At 39.8% G+C, this 27,986-nt stretch overlaps 1 protein-coding gene across 1 annotated transcript; it reads right to left on the bottom strand.

Annotated features, from left to right (window-relative positions):
* Window positions 1–430: 430 nt before the first annotated feature.
* Window positions 431–27,983, bottom strand: LOC102685466 (myosin-16). The gene is made up of 43 exons (XM_069180699.1): window positions 27,932–27,983; window positions 27,124–27,398; window positions 26,612–26,755; window positions 25,931–26,087; window positions 25,399–25,426; window positions 24,523–24,622; window positions 23,946–24,038; window positions 23,519–23,582; window positions 22,989–23,087; window positions 22,351–22,454; window positions 21,586–21,724; window positions 18,967–19,235; window positions 18,590–18,760; window positions 18,304–18,480; window positions 17,974–18,159; window positions 17,618–17,705; window positions 17,053–17,170; window positions 16,388–16,508; window positions 15,795–15,931; window positions 14,933–15,014; window positions 14,663–14,836; window positions 14,147–14,374; window positions 13,237–13,341; window positions 13,043–13,129; window positions 12,778–12,923; window positions 12,432–12,522; window positions 11,798–11,854; window positions 11,615–11,701; window positions 11,052–11,297; window positions 10,618–10,735; window positions 10,098–10,225; window positions 9,775–9,971; window positions 8,620–8,752; window positions 7,569–7,785; window positions 7,274–7,410; window positions 6,866–6,969; window positions 6,302–6,494; window positions 5,711–5,914; window positions 4,397–4,522; window positions 3,796–3,966; window positions 2,603–2,803; window positions 1,973–2,200; window positions 431–737 (listed from the first exon to the last, which is right to left on the bottom strand). The coding sequence occupies exons 2-42, from the start codon at window positions 27,331–27,333 to the stop codon at window positions 1,997–1,999; spliced, it is 5,841 nt and encodes a 1,946-aa protein (XP_069036800.1). The 5' UTR covers window positions 27,334–27,398; window positions 27,932–27,983; the 3' UTR covers window positions 431–737; window positions 1,973–1,996.
* Between the last annotated feature and the right edge of the window lie 3 nt (window positions 27,984–27,986).

Here is a 27,986-nt window from a genome sequence, read left to right on the forward strand (position 1 = left end):
AGCAGACAGGTTGCCTGCTCCCCTCATTAATCTCTTCAGTCCTAGGTGGAACCCTAATGGACTATATACAGTAACTGGACTTAAGATGCAGCACTGTGCCTGGCAGCACAGGTACATAAGATGTGCCTCAGCCAAGCTAGTACAGATAGACTGCCTACCAGGAATATAAAGAAATCGTGAAATTCTCAGAATAAATGGAAAGTTAAGTTAAATAGAAAGAACATTTAGATTTACTATAGGTGATCTCCCTTCAGGACAAAAATGAAGTAAGTTGTATATAGAATTAAATCTTCTGAATCTTGCCCTTGTAGAGTACAAATAATATGAAAAGCATGTAAAAATAATCACCTCCTTTTTTAATACAAAACCGCTGTTAGCTATGACTTATAAAAGGCTCAAAAACACACTGACAACCTTTTTTAATTACATCCATTGCTTTATTACAACTATGCTTTAAGACTTTGAAGCAGCTTGTTCATGTACATTCAGTAGCAGGGTGATATACAGAGGTGCACTCTCCATCCTTGATATGAAAGTGCAGCATTTCCCAATCCAATCCCATCATCACGACACAAGTCTATGCAGCAGGCAGAGCAAGACCAAGACAAAGCTTCAGTAAACAGGATTCTTCTTCAAGACTTTACAAGACTTGGAGTGTCCTCCAGCCGTCCTGTCTCATTGTTTTTTGTCGCAGGAACAATCCAGATGGAAAAAGAGTGGGTTACTGGCATGTCACCCTGGGAAGATGAAACACATATGTTAAAAACAACTGTCTTGCACTGGAAATCATTACATTACAACCACTTATCCGATTCAGGGTCACAGAGGCCTGGAACTTGTCCCAGGAAGCACTGGCCACAAGGCAGGATACAATCTGGACTGGACACCACTCCATTGCAGGGCACACACAAACACACACCAGTACCAATTTTACAGAAGCCAGTTAACCTACATGCATGTCTTTGGAATGTGGAAGGAAACCAGAGCACCTAGAGGAAACTCATGCAAACACTGGTGTTAACATACAAACAACATGCAGATAGCACCCCAGGAATTGAACCAGGGCCCCAGCACTGCGAGGTAGCAATGCTAACCACTGCGTCACTGTGAGTTCCAGCACTGGAAGTGTTTAATTAAAATTCCAGGATTGTCATATTTCTCTTTCTTAGATTTGCAATGTTAGTCAGGGGCGCCATCAAAGTGAAATATGCAGTCTTTCATTTACATTCCTGTCTCAATATGTGATATTTTTTCATAATATTAAGGCAGTCAATGGGGAAGACAGGTTATACTGTGTATATGTCTAGATCCTATTAAACTATAAATGATCTAGAAGATGTTTGTTTATAGACTAATAAGTATTAAGATTTCCTTATTCATATAACAGTAAACAGACTAAACAATTGTTGTATAATGCATGGAAACCTCCAACAGAAGACTGAAAGGACTGTTTTGCTATTAGGGAATTTCAACATTAAGAACATAAACGACCAATAAAACATGATATATTTGATAGCTTATTTTTGCTTCATCCAAAGACTTCATTTAAGCTTTTTCTTGAATAATTTATAACTGCAATCACAGCAATTTCTTCTACAAAGTACATGCTGCTGGAGATCCTTTTGTTTTCCCTATCCTGAATCTACATCTATATTTCATCCACTATTACATTATGAGGCAAACATCTGAAAGCGTACTGCAATTAAGTCCACAGGGCATGTAGATCACACCACTTTTCTCTACCCACTGACAGGCATTAATGGTGCCTTTCTCCATGTGATCAATCCTTTCTTTCTTAAGAAAGACATTCTGGTGCAGGTAATGATGAAAAATAATTCTGAATCAAAATAACAGCTTAAGGAAACAATGCCAATAAAAGAGCTGTCGAACATGTTTAATGATACAAAGTACTTTAAAGTTTTCTGCATCATGCAGTCATGAAGTAACAGTAAATCCTATCAAGTGCTCTTACCTGCCAGCCAACGTGGACAGGAGCCTACTCCTCGGAGACACTCTTGGAGGAGGAGGACTTGGACACCTGGATGATCTCCACAGAGGTGATGCCCTTGCCCACAGAGGCGCGGTTCCTGGTGCGCAGCTTGTTCAGGGCCGACTCCGCCATGCCTGCTCTCTCCTCTGCATCATCCAGCTCATGGACAGTCTTCCTGTACTTGGACAGGCTCTGGTTTGCTTGTTCTTCCTGCAGCAGAGAAACAGAGAAACAGCAGTCACCTACTGCAGAACCACCTACAGACAACTGCACCAAACTCCATCTTTTAAATATACAGTATACTGATTTTGGCTTTAGAGTATATCATTCTATTAAAAGAGACAACCTTTAAGATGCTGTACATGTATTTAAATACTTACTGTACTATTGCATTTATTTATTTGATTATTATTTTACTACTGGATTTTTGTAATTATTTGATTAACTATTTCCTGTTTTAATATGTAGGACTTCTCAGGCCAGTGCTTCACTGTTTCAGCGTTTTAGGCAGGAATAAGAATGGTAAGGGTGATGGGATTCTTAAGTTCTGTGATACCATCTCCTGCAGTTATGGAGAAACTTGAGATCCTGCCACCTTGGACAGATACTCACAGCCTCTTCAATCTGCCTCTTGTAAGACTTCAGCTTGTTCTGCAGCTTCTCCACCAGCTCCTGCATGCGCTGGTTGGTCTTGTGGTCCTCCTCTGTTTGGAAGACCAGCTCCTTGAGGCGACGTTCATTCTTGCGCAGGGTCTTCACTGTCTCCACGTGGCGCTTCTGCTCTGCATCCAGTTCAGTTTCCAGGTCCTTTACCTGTACCAGATAAAACATTTGAAGCCACATTTTTTATGCATGTTTATGGTTTGGTCTGTGTGTTTGGCATTTATTTTTGAGCAAAATAGCATACAATTATTTGAGTCAGTTTCTTCATTTAAATTAAGTTCAAGCTCAAGTTAATTTGCCAGTCCAGCCATATAAAAGTATACAGAGGGGCGAGATATTGTTCTCCAGGTCTACGGTGCGAATACAGATAGACACTGACAAGATAATGCTATAGACAATGTAGACATAGACATTTCTGATAGGGTACAAGGTACAGAGTGCAATGTGCATAGGAGTGCAATGTGCATAGTGCAATTTACTTTACAGGACTGTGCAAAGAATTGTGCAAAGATTAAGTAAGAATTAAGTAAGTACTCTTGAGCTACAATCTCCTTTAATTTAAAATAGGTCAAACTGCTTTCTCTTCACACTTCTATCCCCAGAAATATCACTTGTTTTCTTATCCCCTTTGTCTATAAAAACTTGTGAAAAAGCAGCTCTTCAGCAACCACACAGATTTTATTCACTGACCATTTATTGCTTGACAGTTTCCAGTCTGGTTTCTGTCCTGCACATTGCATTCTTTTTATATCGATTTCTTTGTTCTCCTACTTCAACTCAGAGTTTGTCGGTATTTTATGGCTCATTGATTGTTAGTCACACTTGTTAATGACTCCAGCTAAATAAACACTGTACTGACAGACAGTATTCTAGCACAAAATACATTTGAATAACTAGAGCATCATTAAAATTCTGTATGGATGCACTAATAACTTCATAAAACTATTTTTTTATTTTTTTTAGAAGCATATTTCCAGTTTATAAAAAAATAGTAGTTTTATAAAGGAAAAGAATGTTGTTATGGCCTTGTTACTTTACGTAAAGAAAATGTTGGAACATTAACTTTTCTCTACCTTACATTACCGTAAAAAGATACTGATGCAAACAGCACATGTCTTTTCAGTACAAACTGACTTGCTTACCCTGGCCTCCAGCTTCTGGATTGTGCGTTTGCCTGCTTTCAGGGCGAGCTGCTCAGCCTCCTCTATCTTGAACTGTAGGTCCTTGATAGTGATCTCGTTGGTCTTCTTGATCTTCTCCAGGTGCATGCAGTGATCCTGCTCCTGGCGCAGTTCCTCTGCCATGCGTGTGGCCTAGAGGGAGCAGCAGAGCCATTCGGCAGTGAAACAGTTGACAATGAACAAGTAGAGCTCTGTACAGTATATATTCATCACTGACACCTAGCTGATCAGACACTAGGAACTATAATTCAGTTTTTGGTTTCTCATCATGGAATAAACTTATAAAAAAAATACAAGTAGACTTGCACTAGAAATTGAATGCAGAAGTGACGAGCTTACAAGCAGCCTAAAAGCTATCGGGTATTATTTTATGCCCCAAAAAATTCCAAATGTATGCGTTGAGCTTTAGCTCAGTCTATCACTAAAAATACTATTGGTATTACAGTCATGCATTTGGGAATACCTCCCAACACATCAAAGGAACTTTTATGGTGCCTATTGTACATTATTCTGTGTATTTATAGTTTTACAAAGATGCATAGAGATGGAATAAGAAGCTTACATCAGTGACAGCTTTCTTAGCTCTCTCATCAGCTGCACGGAATTCACTGATCAGCTCCTCATTCTCATTGGTGATGCGCTGAAAGTCAGCCTCCAGTTTACGTTTTATGAGAGTCAGGCTCTGGTTCTGAAGTAGAGAGAGAGACGTTTCTGAAAATTGTCTTTCAAGTGGGAATTTTTCATATTCCTTTCATATTAAAGACCCCAAAGCATTAAAATGTACCAATATACAGTACAGTACATAAAATGATGTCAGTCAAATCTGATTTGACTTATCCATGCAAGGCAGCCCTATAAGGTTTTCAATAAGGAGGAATGAGCCAGAATTCCACAAAACCAATGTAAATAATGGTTAAGGGAAACATTTAATTGCATTCATAAATGCTTAAAGGGTAGCCTCCTTTAAGCAAAGTAAGTGATATAAAGGATCACATACTTTGTCACACATGCAAATTGAAAGTTCATTTGAGACTAAATAAATGTTCAAACAGTATCATAGATTAAGATCTAATAACATTTTAAAGTTTCAAATATTAACTATGTTAAATATTAAACATATTTTCATATAAAAATTAAAAACTATGTGAAAATCTCTAACATCTTCTCAATTGTATTTGTACAATTCGCTCCCATCCAAGGCTTAATTATTGCCAGCAGCTGTATCACTCTGCAACTCACAACTGGCAACCCACTGAAGCCAAGCAGGTGTGAGCCTGGTCAGTACCTGGATGAGAGACCTCCTGGGAAAACTTAAGGTTGCTGCTGGAAGAGATGTTAGTGGGTCCTAATACCCATGTATAGTGACGGGGACAATATACAGTAAACAGGCACCGTCCTTCAGATGAGACATAAAACTCAGGTCCTGGCTCTCTGTGGTCCTTAAAAATCCCAGGGTGTTTCTTGAATAGAGTAGGGGTGTAACCGTGGCATCCTGGCCAAATTTCCCATTGGTTCTGATCAATCATGGCCTCCTAATAATCTCCATCTATGAATTGCCTTCATTACTCTGCTCTTCTCCCCACTGATAGCTGATGTGTGGGGAGCGTTCTGGTGCTCAATGGCTGCCGTCGCATCATCCAGGTGGATGCTGCACATTGGTGGTGGAGGGGAGTCCCTATTAACTGTAAAGCACTTTGAGTGTCCAGAAAAGCACTACATAAGTATAAGTAATTATTATTATTAAATAACCCCCCCACACCACAAGCCTTCTTCAACATTGTTTCAGTGACAGTGTGACTAAGATAAAATCATATCAGTTATACAGTGTAAGCAATTATTATTATTATTATTATTATTATTATTTAGCAGCAATTACCTGCACATTGAGCTCATTGTGTCTCTCGGTGGTCTCAACCAGCTCCTGCTCAATGAGTTTGCGGGAGCGCTCGGAGGCTTCCAGGCCGCTGCGCACCTCCTCCAGCTCGGTCTGAAGAAGGCTGAGCCGCCGCTCCTGCAGGTTGTACTGCTCTCTCAGCTCCTCGTGCTGGCGAGCGTCCTCATCCATCTGCATTTGCATGTCCTGGAAGGGAGAGGGGGAAGGTTGCAGCAGGTCAGGTCAGGTCAGGTGAGGTCAGAGATTTCACCATCACCACAGTCTGGCCTACTGCTGTGGGAATAAACTGAAGCTCTTCTATACTGTTAACATCTGATTTTTATTATTCTAAATATTGTGAGACTTAAGAGACATCCCCCAAATAAATAAGAAAGCCTCCATTGTGAAAATACAAGAGTAGAAACATATCTCCTTGTCTTTTATAACAGAAACCATCACAAAGAAATGTATAGATGCACAGCTGAAGACACATCAAGATGAAAACTGGAAGCTGTAAAGCTCAGAATATTTGTAAAGTGAATTGGACTGGACTGTCTCTGAGATGAGTTAGGGTTGTTTGTTACAGATTCCTACCTTGATCTGCTGCTGCATCTTCTTCAGAGTTTTGACCAGCTCACTGTTGTTCTTGTTGGCGTGATCCAACTGGATTTCCATCTCATTCAGGTCCGTCTCCATCTTCTTCTTCAGGCGCAGAGCCTCAGCCCGACCTTTGGCCTCAGCTTCCAGGCTGGCCTGCAGGGACTCAATGGCACGCTGGTGGTTCTTCCTGGAAAGCCCATTGAAAATTTTAGACATTACAGATAGGAAACAGTACTACTTACTGGATCCTCTGTTGGTAAAATCATGAACCTTTTTTTTTCTTCATAATGAAAAGGACTTAAAAATCCTTGTGTGATGTGATTGTGTGATCCATTCAAATGTGAGATAATCAATAATTGAGAACTCAGAGGACCAAGCCCATATTCAATTTCTATGTGCAGTTCATTTTTTACTTTGCTATCTGGATACAATTCAGCACTTGCCAGCAAATAAACTTGGTTCTCTCAAAGCTCATAAAAGTTTTTTTAGAGGAGGATATAGTTAAATTGATGCTCTTTCCCCAAGGAACATTCTAGGAATTCTGGTGAAGCACTTTACCTAGTAACTTCAAACTCTTCTTCCTTCTCATGGATTCTTCGGTCAATATCAGCTTTCACCTGAGCCAGCTCCAACTGGATACGAACCACCTTACTCTCCTCAACCTGGTGACCAATAGGACCATTTAAAATTGGCATAGCTTGCCTACTGATGTCTTAAAGTCAGCTAGAAAATAATGACATATTCAAAATCCCTCTACATACATAAATATACAATGTGTAATAAACAATTCTATAAATCTGTTCAACTTCAAGTATGCTTAACATTTTTTTATTGTTACTTAATTTTTATTACATTAATTTAATTTTACATTTTGTAGCCAGTTCTAATAAAATGTACTGGAATCTCTTAAAAACAAACTGGTACTGTGTATGTCTGTAGCCTTTCTCTCCAGAAAGGCCTCATTACCTCTAGAGAAGCTTCAGCCTCTTCCAAAGCCACCTGCAACTCATCTTTCTCAATCTCCAGCTTTTTCTTGATCTTCTGCAGCTCATGGACACTCTTTCCACCCTCACCCAACTGCTCCACGAGGTCCTTAATCTCCTCTGCAAGTTAAAGAGGAACATCCTGTTATTCAACTGCCAACATGCATGACTTTGTCACCTTTAAGCAAGATGAGAAAATGGTACATGATCGGTCCACTTCTGTTCTAACCTTGCATTGTTAGAAGGCAGTTCATAGTTTTGGATTTCGGCGAACTCACCATGCAAGGTCTTGTTCTCCTTTTTGACAGTCTCCAGGTGATCCAGTGACTCTTCATAAGCCGTCTTCAGTTTGAAGACCTCAGTCATGTAGGAGCGGCACTCCTTCTGGGAGTTGTCCAGCTCCAGCTGCAGCTCCTCACACTTCTGGCTCCACTCAGCAATCATCTTGTCGAAGGTGCGCTGTTTCTTGTCCAGAGCAGCAGCTGCAGCATTGGCCTAAGGAAAATTATTCTCTTGTAAGTTTTTTCATAGGTTTCTGTGCATTGGTACGGAACTGTAAGTAAGAAAACCAGCTAAACTTATGTGGCAGCAGATTTGCTTAGGAGTTTTGCAAATTTAATAGAAAGAACAAGTACGTTTATTTTTCCCAGCCTTTCTCTTTGTAATCCAAAACTATATTGTAACGGTCGTCATCCCTCCTCTAGAGGTCGCTCCTACCCTTTTCTGTAATGTTCTTAGTTTAATAGTTGCACCTGTGTCCCATCCTCTTTCCCATATTTAACGGTGTCTCCATAGTTCCGGGATCAGCTTTGGAAGACAGATGCCCGGAAGCCTGCCTACCACACAGCACAGGAGTGGCCTGAGGGCACAGAGCTCATCTCGGCAACCTGACCTCTGTCTGGGGCTCGTAGCACCTTGCCCCGTTATGCTTTTAAACTTTTGTGTTCCTGGTACCAGTTCCCTGTTCCCGTTTTTAATCGTCTGCGTCTTGGATGGATCTCCCGGCATCTGGATATTGGACTGCACCCTAACTACCCTTTTGGACTTCCTTTGGGCTCGTTCGCCTGTGCCCCCCCATCCACTGGATCATATCAGTCACTGCCCCCTGTCTGTCATTCCAGTTTTAACACACTGTGCCTTCCCTGATGTCATTCTCCAGTGACTTCCGGATTACTGTCTCACATAGGGTCCTTAACTACGCATTTCACTGAGTCAGAACCGGCTATTGTGACAACATTGTTCATTAAAACTAATGTGAAGTGCCGGGAAAGGTATCAACCATTCTTCTCACAAACAAAATCCTCAGGATTTCATTTTGCAGGGACACACCTTCTCCAGTTCAATAGTGAGGTCCTCCACCTCTCCCTGCAGTCTCTGTTTGACCTTCTCCAGGCTGGCCGCTCGGGCCTGCGCTGCCTCTGCCGCCTCCTCTGCTTCCTGGAGCCGAGCTGCCAGCTTGCGCCTGAGCAAAGAACATCACTGGGATTTATACCAGTAACAACATAAGAAAGGTCTGCAAACAAGAGGGGGCTCATTTGGCCTGTTCTGCCTCTTTGTTAGTTAAGTGTCTAAGTGAATATAAAATGTTATCCAGATGTTTGTTAAAGGCTCCCAGAGTTTGGGTCTCAACCAAGTGGCTGGGAAATCTGTTCCTGAAACCCACTACTGTTTGGGTAAAGAAGTGTTTTCTTTTCTCCATCATAAGTGAATTCACTGTAAACATCAAGGCCAGCTGTGTTTAATACAAATCATTGTAGAGAGAAAATTGGCCTTAAAGGGGTTCAGATTTTGGGCTTTAACTGAAGTACAGTATATACTGATTAATAACTCAATTTTCCCTTGGACTTACAAGAAAAGATAGCTGTAACAAGTGCATTATTCATATTTATTTTAATCTTACTTGTGGATGATTCATGTGTGAATTAAAGTTGCTATTTTCATCATTGCGAACATGTCATGTCATTTGCCAAACCGCTTTATAACATATAGTGTCACGGGAAGCCGGAGCATACCGGCAAGCAACAAACGCAAAGCAGGGTGCACTTTGGACGGGGCGCCAGTCCATTGCAGGGCAAGTACAATCCAATCATACATAGGGACAATTTGGATGCCATGGTAAAGGCCATGGGGGGAAATTTGGCCCAGACACTGGGATAACTCCCTACTTCAATCGAGAAGTGCCAGGGGATCTTTAATGACCATGGAGAGTCAGGACCTCGGTTTAACATCTCATCTGAAAAATGGTCATTGCAAACAGTGACTTTAAAATTACATTTCAAATGTGTCTTACTGGAGACACATTATGTTACAGTATATCGAAAACTCCAACTAGTAAAAATTTGCTAAAAGACATCCAACAAAAGTGAGTTTGCTACTGTAAATATCCAACATTTCACTATCCAACAATAGTATGCATAAAATCACTGACTTACAGAGTAGAAACCTGTCCCCATCTCTGGATTGAGAAACACAGGAACAACTCACTTGGTCTCCTCTAGCTCCTCTGTCTTCTGGATAGCATCAGTCTCATACTTGGTCCTCCAGGTCGTGACCTCAGAGTTCAGTTTCGAGATGAGCCGCTGCATCTCTGCCTTGCTCTCCTGCTCCTCCTCCAGCTGCTCCTTCATCAGGTCCAGATCATGGCGGGCGTTGGCCAGACCAACCACTGCGGCGCTGCGTGCCTGGGGAGAGAGAAGAAGGGCGCAACTCGGTAGTTCTCTAGATAATGGAATTGATAGAATGCTTTCAAGTCAAGAATCCTTAAGTTCCATGTATAGTTTGAAGGCCAATTCACAGTGACAGCTCACCTTGGACTCCTCATCCACCTGCCTCTTCAGTTCGTCGGTCTGGGAGGTCAGGGTGGTCTTCACACGCAGGACCTGGTTCAACCTGCTCTGCGTCTCCTCCAGTTCCCGGCTCAGTTCGCTGTTCTCAGCTGCACAGCAGGAGAGAGCAGGACCAGGATGATTGAAAAACATATCTCTGACATTTGTATTGGTCAGCAATGATAACCATACTTGCAGCTTGTCTCCATGTACTATACTTCATAAAGAGAGATCCGAAGTGATATGGTGAAATGACACTAACCTATACACTGTAGCAGGAGGGGTGGAAGGAGAGATATAGTTTTACAACCCATCTTCAACACAGTGCATGACTATAATTTAGAATAAATATTTCACTATAATTTAACTTTTGTTAACAAGTAACACCCTTCCTACCCCTGTTTTGTAGAAATACTATATATATAATGTATCTACATATGTGGACATATGTAGGCCTTGAGTAATGGAGAGGAGGCACAATAAAATGTACAAGATTTCTCACCAGAGATCCTGGTTTTGATGGCATTCAGCTCCGTTTGGTTCCTCTCCACTTCTGCCAGTCTGGCGTTGGCTTCTGCCAGACTGTCCTCCAGTTTGCGAACATGGGCTTCTCCGTTCAGCTGCACAGAGAAACAGTTGCTGCTGACTTTCTCTAATGTCCTTTGAATACCACTTCGCAATTTTAGATTTTGATACAAAACATTAGGTCTCAGTACAAATGTTTGAATGTTAGAAAAGGTCCTTCACGTAAACATCTTGACTACAACTGTTATGAACAGACATCGACTAAACATACATTCAATCAGATGTAAAATAGTGCATATTGAGAAATGATGGAAAGAGATTCTTGGATCAATAAGATACTAGCTACCATACAGGCCAGATGGGCTTCCTCTCATTTGAAACCTACAGAGCTCTAAACTCAACCTTCTTTACCTTGGCCTTCTGGATAGTCTCCACATTGGCACTGAGGTCATCGATCTCAGCCTTCATGACCTGCTTGTCCTTCTCCAGCTTGGCCTTCACCCTTTGCAGGTTCTCCACATGCTCAGAAAGCTCTGCCATGGAGTCGGCATGTTTCTTGCGCAGAGCGGAGGCTGTGGCTTCAGACTGCAGAGCTGCCTCCTCCAGCTCCCGGCGAAGCTTAAGCAGCTCTCCTTCCCTCTTCCTGTTCTGCTCAATCTGGGGATCATTGACCAGAAATTCTCCAGTTAGTATCACACCAAATCCTTCTGACTGAATCACTGTGCGCTATGAACTACAGTATGTCTGAGACAAGTTGCATCTTGTAATATTCACTATATATTAAGGCTGTGGCTATAGTGCACAGATTTCCAATAATTCCTTTAATCAATACAATAAAATTAGTCAGCATATAGATGAAAAATGAAACTGTTTTAGGTCCATAAATGTATGTCTGAGAAAATAATAATGATGACATAGCCATGACTAAGTAGGTAAACTTGAAGGACAATTTATAAAAGGATTAACTGATGCACCTGAGCAACTGTAGCACCCCCTGCTTCCTCCAGCCTGTCACTGATGTCCTCCAGGTCACGAGACAAGTCAGAACGTTGCTTCTCTACCTGTTTCAATAAAGGAAGGAAGATGGTTACAGAATCACTTCCTCAGGAATGACAACAGACTTCTGAACAGCAGCACTGAGCTCTTGATGGAGATACCTTGGCTCTCATGGCTCTCTCAGCTTCAAGCTCCTCTTCTAGCTCCTCAATGCGAGCCTGCAAATCAACCAAGCACAAATCTTTAGAAGTTTGCAGACAAGGTTGTAACTTCTATCTTGTAACTGGAAACTGGAAGAAAGTGGATTCATATTATAGGTGGGGAACTGCTGTCACCAAGCAGCTCAGCAAAATTTAGTCAAGAAACCTCCTGCAGTATTATGATTCATATGACTTTTTAAGTTGAGAAGATGGCTTAAACATACAAACATGCAGAACTTCAGAGTTTATTTAAATAATAATATGATAATATAATTATAAAATATTATTATTATTAATATAATAAAAATAATAAGTTGAATGCTATTGGACTCAGTTGAGACTGCTTATGTAAGGTGTATACATAGACTGATATTTTGATGAAAACGCTCTTGAGAAAATAGAGAACCCTGAGTGCTGAGAGGTCTATCTTAATAGCTTTCCAGGCTTTATGAGAAGATGGCCTGGGGTCGGGAACAGCTGCCTTCACTATAAAAATTAATTGCAAGGAAGAACCAGACAGCTGTAAAGTTGAATGACTTTCATTGGCTGTTATTCCTGTCTGCCTTGTAACGAGACTGCATGTGTTTCTTAGTACCTGGTGCTCTTTGAGCTTCCTCTGCAAAGTAGAGTTGAGAGACTGCTCGTCCTCCCATTTTGAGTTCAAGTGGTTGATCTCAAAATCCCTCCTATAAGACAAACATCAAAATACCCAATGTCACACACTAATGTCACATGAGGAAGTGAAGAGATGTACAGTGAGTAATAATATTATAATGTAAGAAGTAACACTTTAAATTATTGCCCTCAAATTGCTAATTAAGTTCATCTCAATAGCACAGGGATAACACACAAAACCTATGTAATTCATCTTTAGCTCTGCAGAGTTACTTGTTCCCCTATGCTCCTTGACTCCTGGTGACTCAGCCTGATGACATTCTTACTTTTTGACAGCCTCTTCAAGGTCGAGCTTGGCTCTCTCCATCTCGTTCAGGTTTTCAATGGTCATTTTCAGATCCCCCTCAGCTTTCCGTCGTGCTTTCTCCACCTCACCACGGATCTTCTTCTCTTGTTCCCAGTTGTCTTCCAGCTGAAAGATCAAGGAGAGGTAGTCTCATCATACGAACGTTCAGCTATTTTCTTCTGGGAGCACCACAGTATCTGCTGCATTGACTGTTCATTTTCCATCTCTGCTGGTAACTCACTCACCTCATGGATCTGGGTGTTGAGTTTGCTGTTGTTCTTAGTGAGGTGGTTCACCTTGTCCTCCTCTGCCTGGAGATCATCCAGAGTTTTCTGGAAACAAAATGCAAATACCGCATCATTACTGTATATGTAAACAGGAACAAACCTTGTTTTCTGTCAGGCAGGAAGCAGTTCTAGAACATTGAAGCAGGCCTCACCTGATGCAACTCCTCGAGAGCTCTCTTTTCCTTCTGGAATTTGGCTATACTGTCATCTCTTTGGCCCAGGTCTCCAGTCAGGTTATGCACTTTGTGGTCCAGAGCCTGCGGAAGAACAAGATGAGAATCATGCTTATTGGATACATGATTCAGAATGTTCTTAATCTCTGGCTGTTTTTGCGTAGGTCTATTCTGCGTACAAAATGCATAATAAAACCAAAGCAATAGATTAAGAAATAGAGAACAAACATTACTTTCAGAGTAGTACAAACTGGGAAGTTGGAAAAGGGTTATATAATTTGTATTGGTGGTGAACCTTCAAGAAGGAAACCTTCTAAATAAACTTTCAAAGCAGTGCACAAGAATATGTGAATTCCAGCTATAGTTCAAAATTGGCAGGGGACTCTTTCATGAGTCAATTCCATTTTCTAATCTTCTAAGTGATTTTATAGTAGAACAATATACCGTTCACAACTAGAGAAAGCTCATTCCGCTTTGTGTAAGGTTTAAAGAAGAATTTGTGTTAATTTATTTTTATTTTACATTTCTGGATACTGAATCAAGTTAAAACTTTGGTTTATTTCTGTGTGAAGGTCCTGTTTAATTTACCATGTTTGTATCAGTTTCTTTAAAAACTTTTCCACATTGTAATTGCCAGGTAAATTTTAAATTATAACTACAATAATACTGATAGTACTACTCTTAGAATTATGGAATAGTTTATTATAACCTCTTTTCAAATATTTTGAAATTTAGTACATTTTCTGAGGATGAAGACAAAGTGTGTGCAATACTAAAATCTATACGTATTGAACCTCCCTGTCCAAATTAAAGAAAAACAATCCAAACCGTTTCTCTGCTCAGTCTAAGAGAGAGATGGCCCTTCCTGAAGGACAGAAGGTGATCTTACCTGTTTCTCTTTCTCGGTCTTGGCGAGAGTGGACTCAAGCCCCTCCAGGTCCCTCTTGAGGTCGTTGAGCTCCCCCTCCAGCTTGCGCTTATGGGCCCCAAGGCTACTGGCTGTACTCTCTTCTTCTTCCAGCTGCTCCTTCATCTCCTGGATCTGGCTCTCCATGTTTATCTTTGTTTTCATCAGTTGGGTGCAGCGCTCTTCTGCGTCTGCCAGTGTCTCTTGATCCTGCAGGCAGGGGATGTAGAGAGAATGAGACATGGGCAGGAGTTAAGCTTTAACAGCAGAGGACTTAAAAACCTCAGGGTGGAATTACCATTCCAATTACCATTCCACTGTTCCCAGTGAGGAAACTGACTATCTATTCATAATATAAAATAAAATGTGATTTTGAGAAAGTTAAGACAGAAACGTTTATCAATAAGACCTTGGAGGAGGGTGAGAAAATCTGCTGTGATCTAGTAAATGCCTAACCACATTTAAGCTCTGCTTTAAGTCTTATGGAATAGTACACACAGCTGCCAGAGCCAAAGCGAGGTCATTCTTCTCCTGGGAGAGGGTGGCCAACTTCTCTTCCAGCTCCTTGATCCTGTTGACCATCTCCTGGGTCTTCTCCATTGCACTGCGCAGCTCTTCCTCCTTGGCCTTCATCTCATCCTCCTGCCGTGCCACATTCAGCAGAGGCTTCACCTGAAGGGCAGGACATCAGAAAGAGGAAAGCTGGAGGGGTTCTGTCCCACACTGACACTACAGAAGGCGGCTGAGTCCTAGACTCCCTCCACTTACTTTGTTGTAGAGCTTCCACCATCCCCAGTAGCGGAGCTGCAGGAATTTGCGCACGTTACGCTGGATGGCGATCAGAGCAATTCTACAACAAGACATCCATCAAGAACATTCAGCTTGGTGTATACACACAATAACTTAGTATCATTGCTAAAATATTTAACCTGAGGCTGAACATCTCTCCTAAATTTTCTGAAAGTATGTATCTATCCATTTTCTAACTGCTTTATCTAGTACAGGGTGGAAGGAGAACTGGAGTCTATCGCAGCAGCAGCAGGTGCAAGACAGTGTGCACTCTGGACAGGATAACAAGGCTGACATGCAGACACACACACTCACACTCACACAAGGACTAGTTTTCCCAGACACCATTTTATCTACAAGTATGTCATTGGACCGTGGGAGGCACAGTAACTGGAGCACCCCGAGGAAACCCACACGAACAAGGGGTGAATATACAAGCTCCATGCAGATAGCACCCCAGCTCCAAAACAAACCCAGGGCCCTAGTGCTGTGATGCAGTGGCTACTGCACCACTGTGCCTCCCCTGATGGAATATATGGATATATACATATACTTTTTATGTCAATATACAGTACCAACAATAGCAGTGCTGCATGGAACATGCGAATACACAAATGTTGTTTGTGTGATGTGGTTGTGTAAAATTATAGCAAGAAGGACCTCTCAGCCGATTCTACTGTCACATCTCTTCATGTGTCTCTGCAAGAAACCTCAACCTAGAGAACACTTTCAGGATATGGTGTCAGTTTCATATGGATAATTAAAAATACTCTCTGCATTTAAATCTTGAGATTTAACTGTGCAGTGAACAGTCATGCCAAAGAATATTGTCAGCACTGACCTTCTTTCAAGCATCTTCTTGAACTCAATTCTCATGAAGACACCACGGAGTCGGGCCTGAAGCATGGTCATGATCTTCGCCAGACGCTCGTCTCTCATGTCCTCAAGCTTGGCCAGGACTCCAGCACGGAAGAAAACCTTTCACATTAGAGGGGAAAATATGGATTCCTGAGTGCTTTGTCTTAAAGACATTTAAACTTGCCCATCCTCTAAAAAAATTAGAATGAAAGTTAAGATAACATGCCAACCTTAATTTAATAAATTCAGTATTTCGTTGAATTTGCGATGAATTTGCAAAGATTATGTAAGACCTAAAATCTTCTGAAAGCAATTTTCTTCTTTATTTCAAAAACGTAAAAACTCTATGTTTTATTTATGACAAAGTTTTGAATTAAGTAAAAAAAAGCCCATTCTCTTTAATATCAGCGTTTAATGCATAGTCTTTACTGTTAGAGACTTTGAGAAGAGACAGAAAAACAAGAGGAACTAAGCATGTGAAAATGTACTCCTTGAGGTGCCAACCGGCAAAGACTTGATTAAATGCAGGCCTCAGCTTTGTTGCATTTTATCTGTTCACTCTGTCTCCAGTCTCACCTTAGTGTGCCCAATCCTGTACTCCATGTCATCCAGGCCCACAGAGCCCAGGATCAGCTCTGAGGCTTTCTTGTTGTCCACAAATCCCTTAGGGATGACGTTGGGGTTCAGAATATAATACCTGTAACAGCAAAATATACACACTAGTAAACATGGTGTCAGGAAATTAGAATACTTGTGTAGTTATTCTGCAAAAAATAAAGGTTAGATACTGAAATGTACAGCATCTGACCTTTCCTGATTTCTACATAATAACAAAAGCAACCTGCTATTTAGCTTAGCTTACTCTATTGTGAAGAGAATCGAAATTACTGTACATACCTATATGTGACTACAGGGATAAAATAGGAATTTTTTCACTCACACTAATGGATTTATCTTGTTCTTTGACTGACAAAGATCATGACAAAATCAGCTAATGAAAAGAAATTGGACAACAATTCACCCCCCATGCTAACGCCCCACTAAAGTATTACATCAAATTAAATAAAAATCTTGAATATATAAATCCTGATTTGCATACAAAGTAGTTTACAATTTAAGGTGGGAGGGGGTTGTGTTGTATTTGAGCTATTGCCCAACATTCTACTCAGAGTTCAGTCGCTTCTTTTTCTTCAGGTAAGCACCAGCCCCAGTAGGAAATACACAATGACTGCCAGAATGACCTCTGCTTGAACTCCGGGTACTGCAGCCTGTTGGGGAAGCCCTTTCTGCAGATGCGGATTCCCTCCAGCACACCGTTACAGGCCAGCTGGTGCAGAATCAGGAAGGCATCACAAACCCCTGGGTGAAGACAGGGACATGGTCAGGTAGCATCCCTGCACAGAGCTGCCAGTGTTACATTTTCAGCTTTATTTAAAAAATAAACCTATTATATGTTCGGAAAAGTGAACTTTTGTGTTTATTTTTCGTATTTTTGTGTAGCATTTTAAAAGTACCTATTCTGGAGTATAAAACTCAATGATATAAGAGAACATACAAGATTGTGGAATGTATCAGCCCTACGATACACAGAGGTATCCTTTCATGTTGTCTGTGAGTTGTGAAAATAATGATCTTCATACATTTTGATTATTGAACACATATTTTTGACTCATTTATACTTTAAAGTATTCATTCTGGAGTATAAAAGTGAATGTTCAAGATTGCTCAATGTATGAACCCTATGATACTCAGAGGTATCCTTTCATGTTGAAGATCTGCACTGTGTTTAGCTGTGCTGTATCTTACCTGACTGCTTGAACTCATTAGGTACAATACAGCGGACAAAGTGAGGGGCAGTACTGTGCAGCGTGGTCATCAGCTTGTTCAGCTGCTCCTGTTTGAAAATGGAGATGAACAATATTAAAGACTTATTGAACTCCCCCCAATACCAAAAACATGCATTTTTTAATGCCACTTGGAACCAAATTATCATAAAACAAAACAGTGCTGAGAGTAGACAGAACTCACTTTGGTTTTTTAGGTTAATGTATGTGCTTTGTCAAAGTCTGATCCCCTATGGGGTGAATTTAAAAAGATTCTGTCTTTATCATTTGCAGAATATCAGAACAGGAACAGTCTGGAGCACAGAAATGGCTGAATACCCTGTAGAAAGCAGAAACAGTCTGAAAGGATGAGCCCTTCTTCTGCTTCTTGGTCCCTGCAGGTTGCTCCTCCTCCTTGAAGAGAGCAGCCAGAAGGTTCATAGATGACTTCTGGAACAGGCCCACCACAGTCTCGTTCAGTGGATCCTTGTTCTTCTCAAGCCAGCCTGTGATATTGTACCCCACCTTAACAATGAAGTAAAGGGAGCAAGATCAGTTAATTCTGACATTTGAAAGGAAAGACATCAAAAACTGATGTAATGGCTATAATCCAAAATGAAATGGTGACACAGACTTAATCAGATTTCATTTTGAGGTTTACAAACTCACAGTGCCAGCATAGTGGACCAGCTCAAAGTGCGCTTCTGGGCCTTTCTTCCCTCCTTTAGGCTTCAGGAAGTTGTTGGACTTGCCCAGATGATTGTCATACAGGGCAGCCTTAAAGGTAGCATCAGTGGCCTTGGGGAACACACACTGCTCCTCTAGGATTGAGAAGATCCCCATGGGCTGCAAAAGGACAATGAGACTATGAACTCAAAACACTTCAACCCACACAGCTCAAATTACTGAAACACGGTGTATGTAAAGGCATATAATCATTCCTCCCTTATCTCACCTTCTCCAGCAGCTCAATGCAGGCTTGCAGGTCCAGACCAAAGTCAATGAAGACCCAGTCGATTCCTTCCTTCTTGTACTCTTCCTGCTCCAGCACGAACATGTGGTGATTGAAAAACTGTTGCAGTTTCTCATTTGTGAAGTTGATGCAGAGCTGCTCGAAGCTGTTGAACTGTGAAGAAATAGGCAATAACTGTGAAATTCATGGATTTAATTCAGGAATTTTTATACTCCAGAGCTTTTGGTTTATTAAAACTGTTACTTTGACCCAGACTGTGTTAATGTTTAAGTGCTGCAACCAAAACCAATTTAAATATCTCTTTCAGTAAAATTGTATATTTGTGTGATAGAAGGGATAGAAATGGATTATTTGTTTACCTCAAAGATCTCAAAGCCAGCAATGTCCAGAACTCCAATGAAATACTGGCGCTGCATCTTGGTGTCCAAGGTTTTGTTAATTCTGGCAACCATCCATTTGAACATTTTGTCATAGACGGCTTTGGCCAGGGCACCAATGGAGTAGTTGCACTGGTCTTGGTTCTGCCCCTTGGTCACAAACTCATTCCCCACCTTCACACGTGGCCTGGTAATGCCCTTCTGGAGTTCCCCAGAGTTGATTGCCATGAGGTGGGCAACTTTGTCAGCCACTGAGGATGACAGAGAGGATAAAACAGAGAATGTGATATTGGAGAATGTGATATGCATCTCAAACATAACTCTAAAATAAATTAATCTTATCTTATCTTAATCTTATCAGTAGATCCAAATAGAAGATACAGTTGGTGGATAAAATTATCAAAATAGGTAAACAGGGGATGCTAAGCATATTTAAGGGAGAAGCTTCAGTGACTGAAATAGAAAAATTTGCTTCTGATGCTTAACATCTTACTTGATGTCAGATTGGAAATCCAAGAGGAAAACATCAGCAGCAAAGGGCAAAAGAGGGCAGAAAACCATAAAAACTTCTACATAGGATGTCACAAATCAGCCTTACTAAAAGCCACTAAATTGAATCTGCTTTTCTCTTTGTGTTATGTGCTTGAAACAAGGTGTCAGTATTCTTCTAGCATACCTGCTTTCTGTGTGCTAAGTTAGATTTCAAACTTTAAAAACCATATACAATGGATTTATATCAATGACATTTTTTAAAAAAAAGGATAGCAAAATTCCCTGGAAAAATGCTGTAAGAAATATTATATTTTTTCAACATTCAATTTAACTACCAGTTAGTTACTTTACTGAGGTAAAATGAGGAGTCCTTCTAATGAAATTTGTGACAGAATTGTTTCTTGCATCAAAGCAGCTTTTTTTTATACACACAGAAACTTACAAAACATACAAGCAGTGCAAGTAAATATTACATTTCATTATAGGCATCTAGCCACACCTATTCATTTCACAATACTCCTACAGGAAGCCATGCAACTACACCAGAACCCTGTAAATTTCCCCCCCAGAACTACACTAAGCCTATAAAATTATGTATGTATACTTTTTCACATAATCTATTGATTGCACTTGTCCTTTAACCATTACTCATCAATTGCAAACTCATTTATTGATTGAGCAGTTTGATTGAATATGGTATAAAAGATTTTCCATTTCTCATGTTACGTCTAAACTGAGGGACTTAAAAACATACATTTGAAGGCATGAATTAATTTTCTTCTTGCTGAACATGAGATACTAACAAAAAGTCTCAACATACTCATCATTCCAGTACTCAGTTTGAAAACTCTGCTCAAGTGGCTGTCCCATCATCTTAGAACGCATCCTCAAGAGTCTGGGGATCATAGATTTTTTTTGCACAGGAAGACTGTAATACCAGGTTGCTATACCATACTGCATTATGCTTTATCATAGAACTGAAAAATATGACCAGATCCAAAAGCCCACCTAGAGGGAAAGACAGAGTGCTACTCTACAGTGTACTACAGTATATATGTATTGTATGTTCCAGATATTTATAGAATTAATTTTGGACTAATTACGAATTATGACTGAGGAAGGACATTCATCATGTTCAAGAACAAAGACAATTTCTTCAGTTTTTCATTTAAAATCAGGCTATTCTGTCTTTGCATGCAACCATATTGTCTACACTTTTAAAGGACTGTTCAGTTTGAAATAGTTATCCTCTAATAGTAGGCCCCATACTGCTTAAACCATTTTTGCTTGTTAATAACAGAACTGTTTTAGTAATAGACTGTTAAAAGTCTATAGCCGTTTTAGGTATATTTATAACCGCTTTTGGATGTTACACTTCATCCCACAATGAACAAAGTGCACCACCAAGGAAAAAAGCTGAAGGGATCTCCAATTTTGATGTGCTGATATTTGATATTTCATGCACGCAATTTACTATAATTACAGTAGTTATTTTAAACCTTATTTTATTGCATTCAATAGCAATGCAGTTTATTCTAGTTTGTCTGCATCAGAAGTTTATGTAATTTATTACGCTGGAAGTTTTCTATCTAAATCCTTGTATAAAAATGATACAATTTCATTTCAGAGGTTGTAGTGTACAGTATCTCTTAACATTCTATACTGTATACAAATCCCAAGGTAGTAATGGATGATCAAAACATGTATCCATATTTCCTTTTTTGCCTACATTCTGAATTTGCATGGCTGATGCACACCTGGATTATTGAAGAACTTATTGGCATTCTGCTAGGATCAGAGTATTTCCAGATGGTAGGCCCTTTTTGATTTACATTACCTAAACTTCCAATAATGATGTTTGTGACAAGCATGTTCACGCCCCAGTCCCTACCAAATATCAGCTCAAGGGTATAGATGTGTGCCTCTAGACCACGATTTCCAAATTTCACTATTTTGCTATTTCCTTCGGTCAGGTTGCTACTAGCAAATGAATAATCTAGACAGATCATAAAGCCTTCTCTTTTTTGTCACCTCCCTTATAGTAACATTTTTTTGTTCTTGTGAACAGTGCTCTGCGCAAAGGCACCCGGCAGAAATGTTACATCTTACCCTCAGTGGTGTCCACTTCAGCCTGTTCTTCTCTTGGCTTCTGCTTGAATTTCATGTTGCCAAAGTGCATGATGCCACCAGTTAGCTTGTAGATACTCATTTTCTCCTCCTGAGTGAAGCCCAATACATCAAAGGCATCCTGCCAGAACATTATCATATACAGCATGCGTAAGACACCGGGACATAAAGGTTGTTCATCTGTATAGATTAAAATGTCCTCCTTTATCTTGTCTAAGCAGCAATCAATGAACTAACTGAAGATTCATGACAGATTGTACTGTAGCTATCATAAGCATAATAATGACCCTTATATAGACAAGGTATAACCCACCGTTGTTTTAATACCTAAATTCCACATGGTAGTCAAATGACAAAAGTACATTGATATCACATGATAAAAGATGTTATTATAAGGGCATTTTTGCCTCAGATAGATTAAATTTACTTGGTATGGAATAGAGATATTTATGGCATAAGACCAACTGATAGAAAGAAAAGCCAGAAATGTATGCAAATGGATACAACATGAGTATATGTTCCTTGGCTTCTACCAGATTCCTTACCCTAGCTCTCCCTAAATCTTACAAACTCAGTCATGAAGAAACATGAAGGGTGTTCATCTATCCTATTGCTCAAATTCGAATGTTATTTTATCTTATATCTGCCTCTCTTACTCTAGCACCCACAAATCACACTGTTTACAGAGACTACAGACAAGGACCCAATCTAGAACCTTGTTAATATCAGCACTGGACTCTGACTTACATGTGTGAGCAGCAGTTCTTCTCCATCATCCATGTTGTCAACAACAGTCACACCCTGGCAGACCCAGACATACTGATGGGGATCAGGAGTGAGCAGCAGCATTTCTGTGAGTGACAATACACAGAACAAGCTCAATGGAAGCACATCACCACCGCATGTTAACCTAGTTCAGTTCTAACCAAACCAATAAAGTTACAGTATATAAGCTGCATTGGTCTTTAAAGTGGCAAGGAATAGCCTCTCAGGAATTCCAGTAAGTAGAAGAAAAGTGCCTATGGAAATGAAGGAGAAATTGCAGATAGTTTCATTAGTTTATACACAAGTCTGCTCAAAAAGCAAAAAGGGTCTAATCCTTATGGCTCAGACATGGTTATGGCTCAGACATAAGCCTGCAGATGGAACTCCCAACACTAAAACATAATCAGTTACAATGGAAATTCTCACTTTCATGGACTGAGAGCCAACACTCCAGAATTTGGTTCTTGAATATGAAAGAGCTCATCATAAAGAATCACATAAAATCTTGACCCACAGACAGTACCATCCTCACTCGCCATTAGATGAGATTGTCTTTTTAACAGACAAAGGCTTTCTGTAGCTTTGCCCATGCTGTTTATCCTTAGTATGTTTAAACGTACCAAGAATTTCCGGCAACTTCCCTGACAGGAGTTGGTAGAAGATGTGATAGCCACGTTCCGCAGCTTGTTGAGAAATAACACGAGACTTCTCCAGCAGGTCTGCAGGAACAAACAAACTCCTGTTAAGGTCACGTGAAGGTGTGCAGCTCCCCATTCTGAGAAGAACCTAATTTGACTGAACTCAATGAAATTATTCATATTCTCAAAAATAAAATGGTTGTGGAAAACATGTTAAATTTGGAAGATTTTCTAAGATTACCCTGGATTCAGGATCTTCATTCAGGAGTGACAGATATTGGAAGCAGCTTTTCAAATCTTTGTTTACAAGTGAGTGGTGGAAAACAGGTGGTTAGATGTACTTCTGGGATAAATATTGGCATCTATGTGCAAGTGTTTCTATGTCAAAATTGTTTTATTCACCACAGCTTTTAATTAAAGAACAAAATATTCATAAAGTTCAATACTGATATATAATTAATTTGAGATTTTTTAATAGAACCTATTCCTTCCAACAGAAAGTATTTACTTACAGCTTTCAATATCAGCACCAGCCAGCTTAGCTGTGGGCCCAAAGTGGATTCGAATGAATTTACCCTGGAAAGCACATGTGAAATAAAAAAATCACCTGTTGTTTTTCATACAATAAACAACATAGAAATTAAAGTCAAAGCCATTTGACTACAAACATTTGAAATTGTAGTCAAAGCCTAATTTAACATCTCTAGTAATTAATCACTATTAGGACATGTAGGGGTCTTTTAAATACACCATGTCCAATAGAAGATTTGTAAGGTTTGATTAATGCATAAGCATTGGAGATATGGGGATCAAGTTGTATTTATAATACAATTATGGTACAAGGAAAATAAAATCAGCTCATGAATGAATAAAAATTCACTACATTTCATCCGGCGAGAGTAATTTACTTGCACCACAAGTGATAATTAAGAGACTTACGAATCGGGAGGAGTTGTTGTTCCTAGTGGTTTTGGCGTTACCGAAAGCCTCCAGCACAGGGTTGGCCTGGATGATTTGATCTTCCAGGGAGCCCTGTGTCAAACACAGATCAAAGATTGTCCCGGCAGTTAATACAGTGAAAGTACCCTTGTTCAGGTGGCATAGTCCTTAAAATGGAAGATTGTAGTGAGATTAAAATATTTTATCTGCACATACTGAGTTACGAAATTTACAAAACACTGATATCTGTGAAAATGTACAAAAAACAATTCTGGAATTGGTAACAAAGTATCTCCACATTGAGTCCACACTGAGACATTTATCACTTTAGTGTGGTTTCCATATCCTGTAACCAAGAGCTTTACATTTTAAATTAAGGGTCAGTTACTCCAATATGGTCAGTGGTGGGACAAATACACTGCTGTATTTAAAACAAATCACAGAACATGTTTCCCCAGAAGATTAACTCCAGCAATAGCTGGTCTCCTCAGCTTCCTCAGCGGGCTCGTCCCACTCTGCCTCTCTGAAGTGCAGATACTGTACTTGAATGACCCACATCCTGCTGCAGTAGATTTACCTTGGAATCTGAGGATGGTTTTCCTCCGGTTGCACCAAGGTTGGCAAAGTACTGGATGACCTTCTTGGTGTTCTCAGTCTTGCCAGCACCAGATTCTCCACTGGGGAGAGCGGAGAGTGTCAGGCTTTTGTCATTCTAACTGTAGTACAATCTCAGAATCACTCATTTCAGAGTATCATCCTTTAATGGCATTATGACCGAATTATAGATATTATGGGATCTCTGTTTTATTGCTACAATAAATTCACACAGAATAACATACTGACGTTATAAAAGATGTATGAAAATCACAGGTTAACCTAAGACAGAAATAAGTTACATTTCTCTTAAATGTAACCTTTTTCAGTTATATAATGTGTAGGACATTCCTTACTATGAAGAGCATTTCATAAATGATTGGAAGATATCTCTCTGTCTCTGTTACTGAGAGGATATTTGTCTAATGTTTTCTAAATGTTTTTGCAGAAAATCCTACTCTACAAATGGATATGTATAAATTATTAAATAGTTTTAGCCTTCATAAGTATAAAAGTTGAGTTCATCCCATCCATCACTGGGATTTATAACAGTTTAGTCAGATTAAGTTCCATTTAACTTTCTGATCCATATATAATGTTGCCATTGCATTTTGCTTAAAATACTTAAGAATATACCACATTATTTTGTGAATTGATACATTTAAGAAAAGTAAAAGATATCTTAAATGCTGGGAAAAGACAAAGAGGCATTTACATATAAGAAGTATGTTAAAGACAAGAACAAAACATTTCAAATGAGGCTCATTAACTGTGGATATCAGGAATTAGGTTGTTAAAAAGCAATGTGTAACAGGTCTAACCCTTTATCTAAAATTCAAAAAACATTGCATAGACTTACGTGATCAGCATAGACTGGTTTTCATGCTCTGTGGTGGACAAAAAAAAATGCCAACGAATCAGTACAAACTATTTGGGCTTTTGTTTATTTTCTTCCTCCCTTAGAGGGTTGTAAGGGACTGTACACAGACACTTGGTGTTTACACATGGCTGGGACCTACAGTAGCTGATTCTAAGGTTCATGGGCTCAGTGTTGGTCCCAATAAGCTTTTTCAATATTAATAATTGCTGCTGATACTTCAACTTCACCCCCTATTTATAAGCTCCCCACTAGAAATAAGATTTTATTCCTTAATCTCCAGCTTTCTCTCTGAGCATACTGTATTACTTTCTTTCATACCTGCTCTCTTTTATCTCTCTCTCCATTAAATTTTCTGCACTTCATTTACATATTGTTCCCCTGACAACAGCAAACAACACTGCAATAGATGTGTTATGTGTTTCTGTTGTCTATACATAATTGTGTATTATATTCATTTAACATTCCTCAGTGTATTTCTGAGTACCACACCCGCTGTGATGTGTTGACTTACCCATCATCATGTCATGATAGGCATTGTCAGAGATGGAGAAGAGATGGGGAGGCACTTCATTGCGCTTCTTTCCCTTGAACATCAGGGCAACTTTTGACCCGTAGATGGGCAGCCACCTGTAAGGGTTGATGGTCACGCAAAACAACCCCGAATACGTCTGAAAGAAAACAAGTCACATTTACAGTCAACAGATATTAATTTGTTTGGGTGGAGATTGTATTTAAAAGGTGGAAAGGTTGATTTAAATATATTTTTTCCCTTCTTCATATTTCATACTGAATAGAAAAGAGTTTTCTCAGGCAACATAGCAATGTTAAAAAGATTTCAAAAGAAATGGACTTGTTCATTGTAAGGGTAGAATATTGCATTGCAAAATTATATTATTAATTTCTTTTACATGTTAACATTAAGAGAAAAAGATTTGCCTCTTGGCTTTGCTATGCACTTGAGCATATGTCCAGCTAAATTACATTAAATTAAAATTTCATACTTTGGAATAGGGGATATGATGCATATTATACACTCTCCCTGTTTTGTTCATTTTCAATTTAATGAAAACATTTTAGAAAAAATCATCAATGTTCTGCATATTGAAGAGGTTTTAAAATTGTATTGGGTACATTAGTACTAAGGTCTTTACTGTGTACATTTGAACAGGGCTCCCTGAGGCTCAGGACTTACATAGATTCTCATAGTGACGTAACGCGAGCGCAGGTTCTCCAAGACACTGGCTTCATTCAAGAAGGTCAAGTTAGCCATGTCATTAGCCTGGAAGAACTTGGGAGGATTCATCTGCTGTAAATCATCCTTTTTCAAGGTGAGAGTCTGGAAGAAAAAGCACAGGAAATTACAATACATTTCCATAGTATCTGCTGTGCAGTGGGCCTGCTGTGTATAACTCAGGTACAAGTAGGTGCAGCACTTCAGAGGTGGATGGAGTGGATTTGAAGAAGTCTAAGTATTTGATGTATTAATTGCAGAAGGAACATATAGGTGTTTTCTGATGTTTCTGTTTCCCCCTCCCACTTTCAGACACAAAACACAAAATCCTTGTGTTGGTTACCTACAATTATTAATGCTGGAAAACGTGTTAGTTCTTCCCTTAGAACTACCCAATATCTTTGCATGCAAACCTATTTTGTGACAGGCCTGTACATTGGACCTGTACCCTGTTGGCTCTATCTGCTCCTTACAGTGTTCTTGACGGTCTTCACAGTGACTTGATCACCCTTTTCTGCCTGGATCTCTGCTGCGATGAAAGCTTCCTTTTCGTCCTTCACCCAGCAGGACTTCTTGATGTCGTAGGGCTTGCTCATGGCATCCAGCTTCTCCTGCTCAGAGGGAGTCAGGAAAGGCATAGGGTCCACATCGTCCCCACACTCTCCTTTATAACCTCCTGGCATGGTGAGTAACTCTCCGAAAGCAGAAGAAGCAGAAAAGAGAATTCAGGATACCTCCCGGTGTGAGGCTGCAAAGAAAATTGACAAAAACAGTTCAAAAGCATGGAACTGCCAGGTGGTGCTTTTCTCAACTCAATAATTCCATTGCTAAGACTTAAATTATGCTAATTACTACAGACCATAACTCTTCCAAGACTGTACTACAGGGGATATGTTCTTCTGCTGTGACATACAGTAAAATACTCATGTACATGGTCCTAGGCAAACTGCATTAATTTAAAAAAAAATAATTTAGATAATTAATAATGAGTCATTAAGGTTTCTTTGGTAAATGCTATGGATTAGACACAGTTGGTTTTCTTCTCACCCAGCTTGAGCTGCACCAACAACACAATAGTAGAAAACACAAGTGGAGACTTCGTGTAAACTCTTAATGCTCATAACATACCTTTACTGAAGGCTTTAAACCTATATGCCACCTTAACTGCAAAACCGTTCTGTATTGTACTATAATTTCCTAATCTAAATTATCTTCTTCTTAAAGGGATAAAGGGAGAATAAATTCAAAGCATATATGCAGCTGGTTTATCTGAATACTCACCAGAGGAAGACAAGAGAAAGAGAGGGCTAGATGATGCTGCCGGCAGTCGTGGGGG

The sequence above is a fragment of the Lepisosteus oculatus genome, chromosome 19, assembly GCF_040954835.1.
Source record: "Lepisosteus oculatus isolate fLepOcu1 chromosome 19, fLepOcu1.hap2, whole genome shotgun sequence".
NCBI classification, from domain to species: Eukaryota; Metazoa; Chordata; class Actinopteri; order Semionotiformes; family Lepisosteidae; genus Lepisosteus; species Lepisosteus oculatus.

Excerpts from the sequence above, each read along its gene's own strand:
- LOC102685466 (XM_069180699.1), bottom strand. The coding sequence starts at position 27,333 with ATGCCAGGAGGTTATAAAGGAGAGTGTGGGGACGATGTGGACCCTATG. Across the intron at positions 7,411-7,568 it reads GGAGAACAAGACCTTGCATG|AGGAGATTAAGGACCTCGTG; the intron begins GTGAGTTCGCCG and ends TTTAACTTGCAG. Across the intron at positions 4,523-5,710 it reads ACAATGAGCTCAATGTGCAG|AACCAGAGCCTGACTCTCAT; the intron begins GTAATTGCTGCT and ends TCTCTACTTCAG.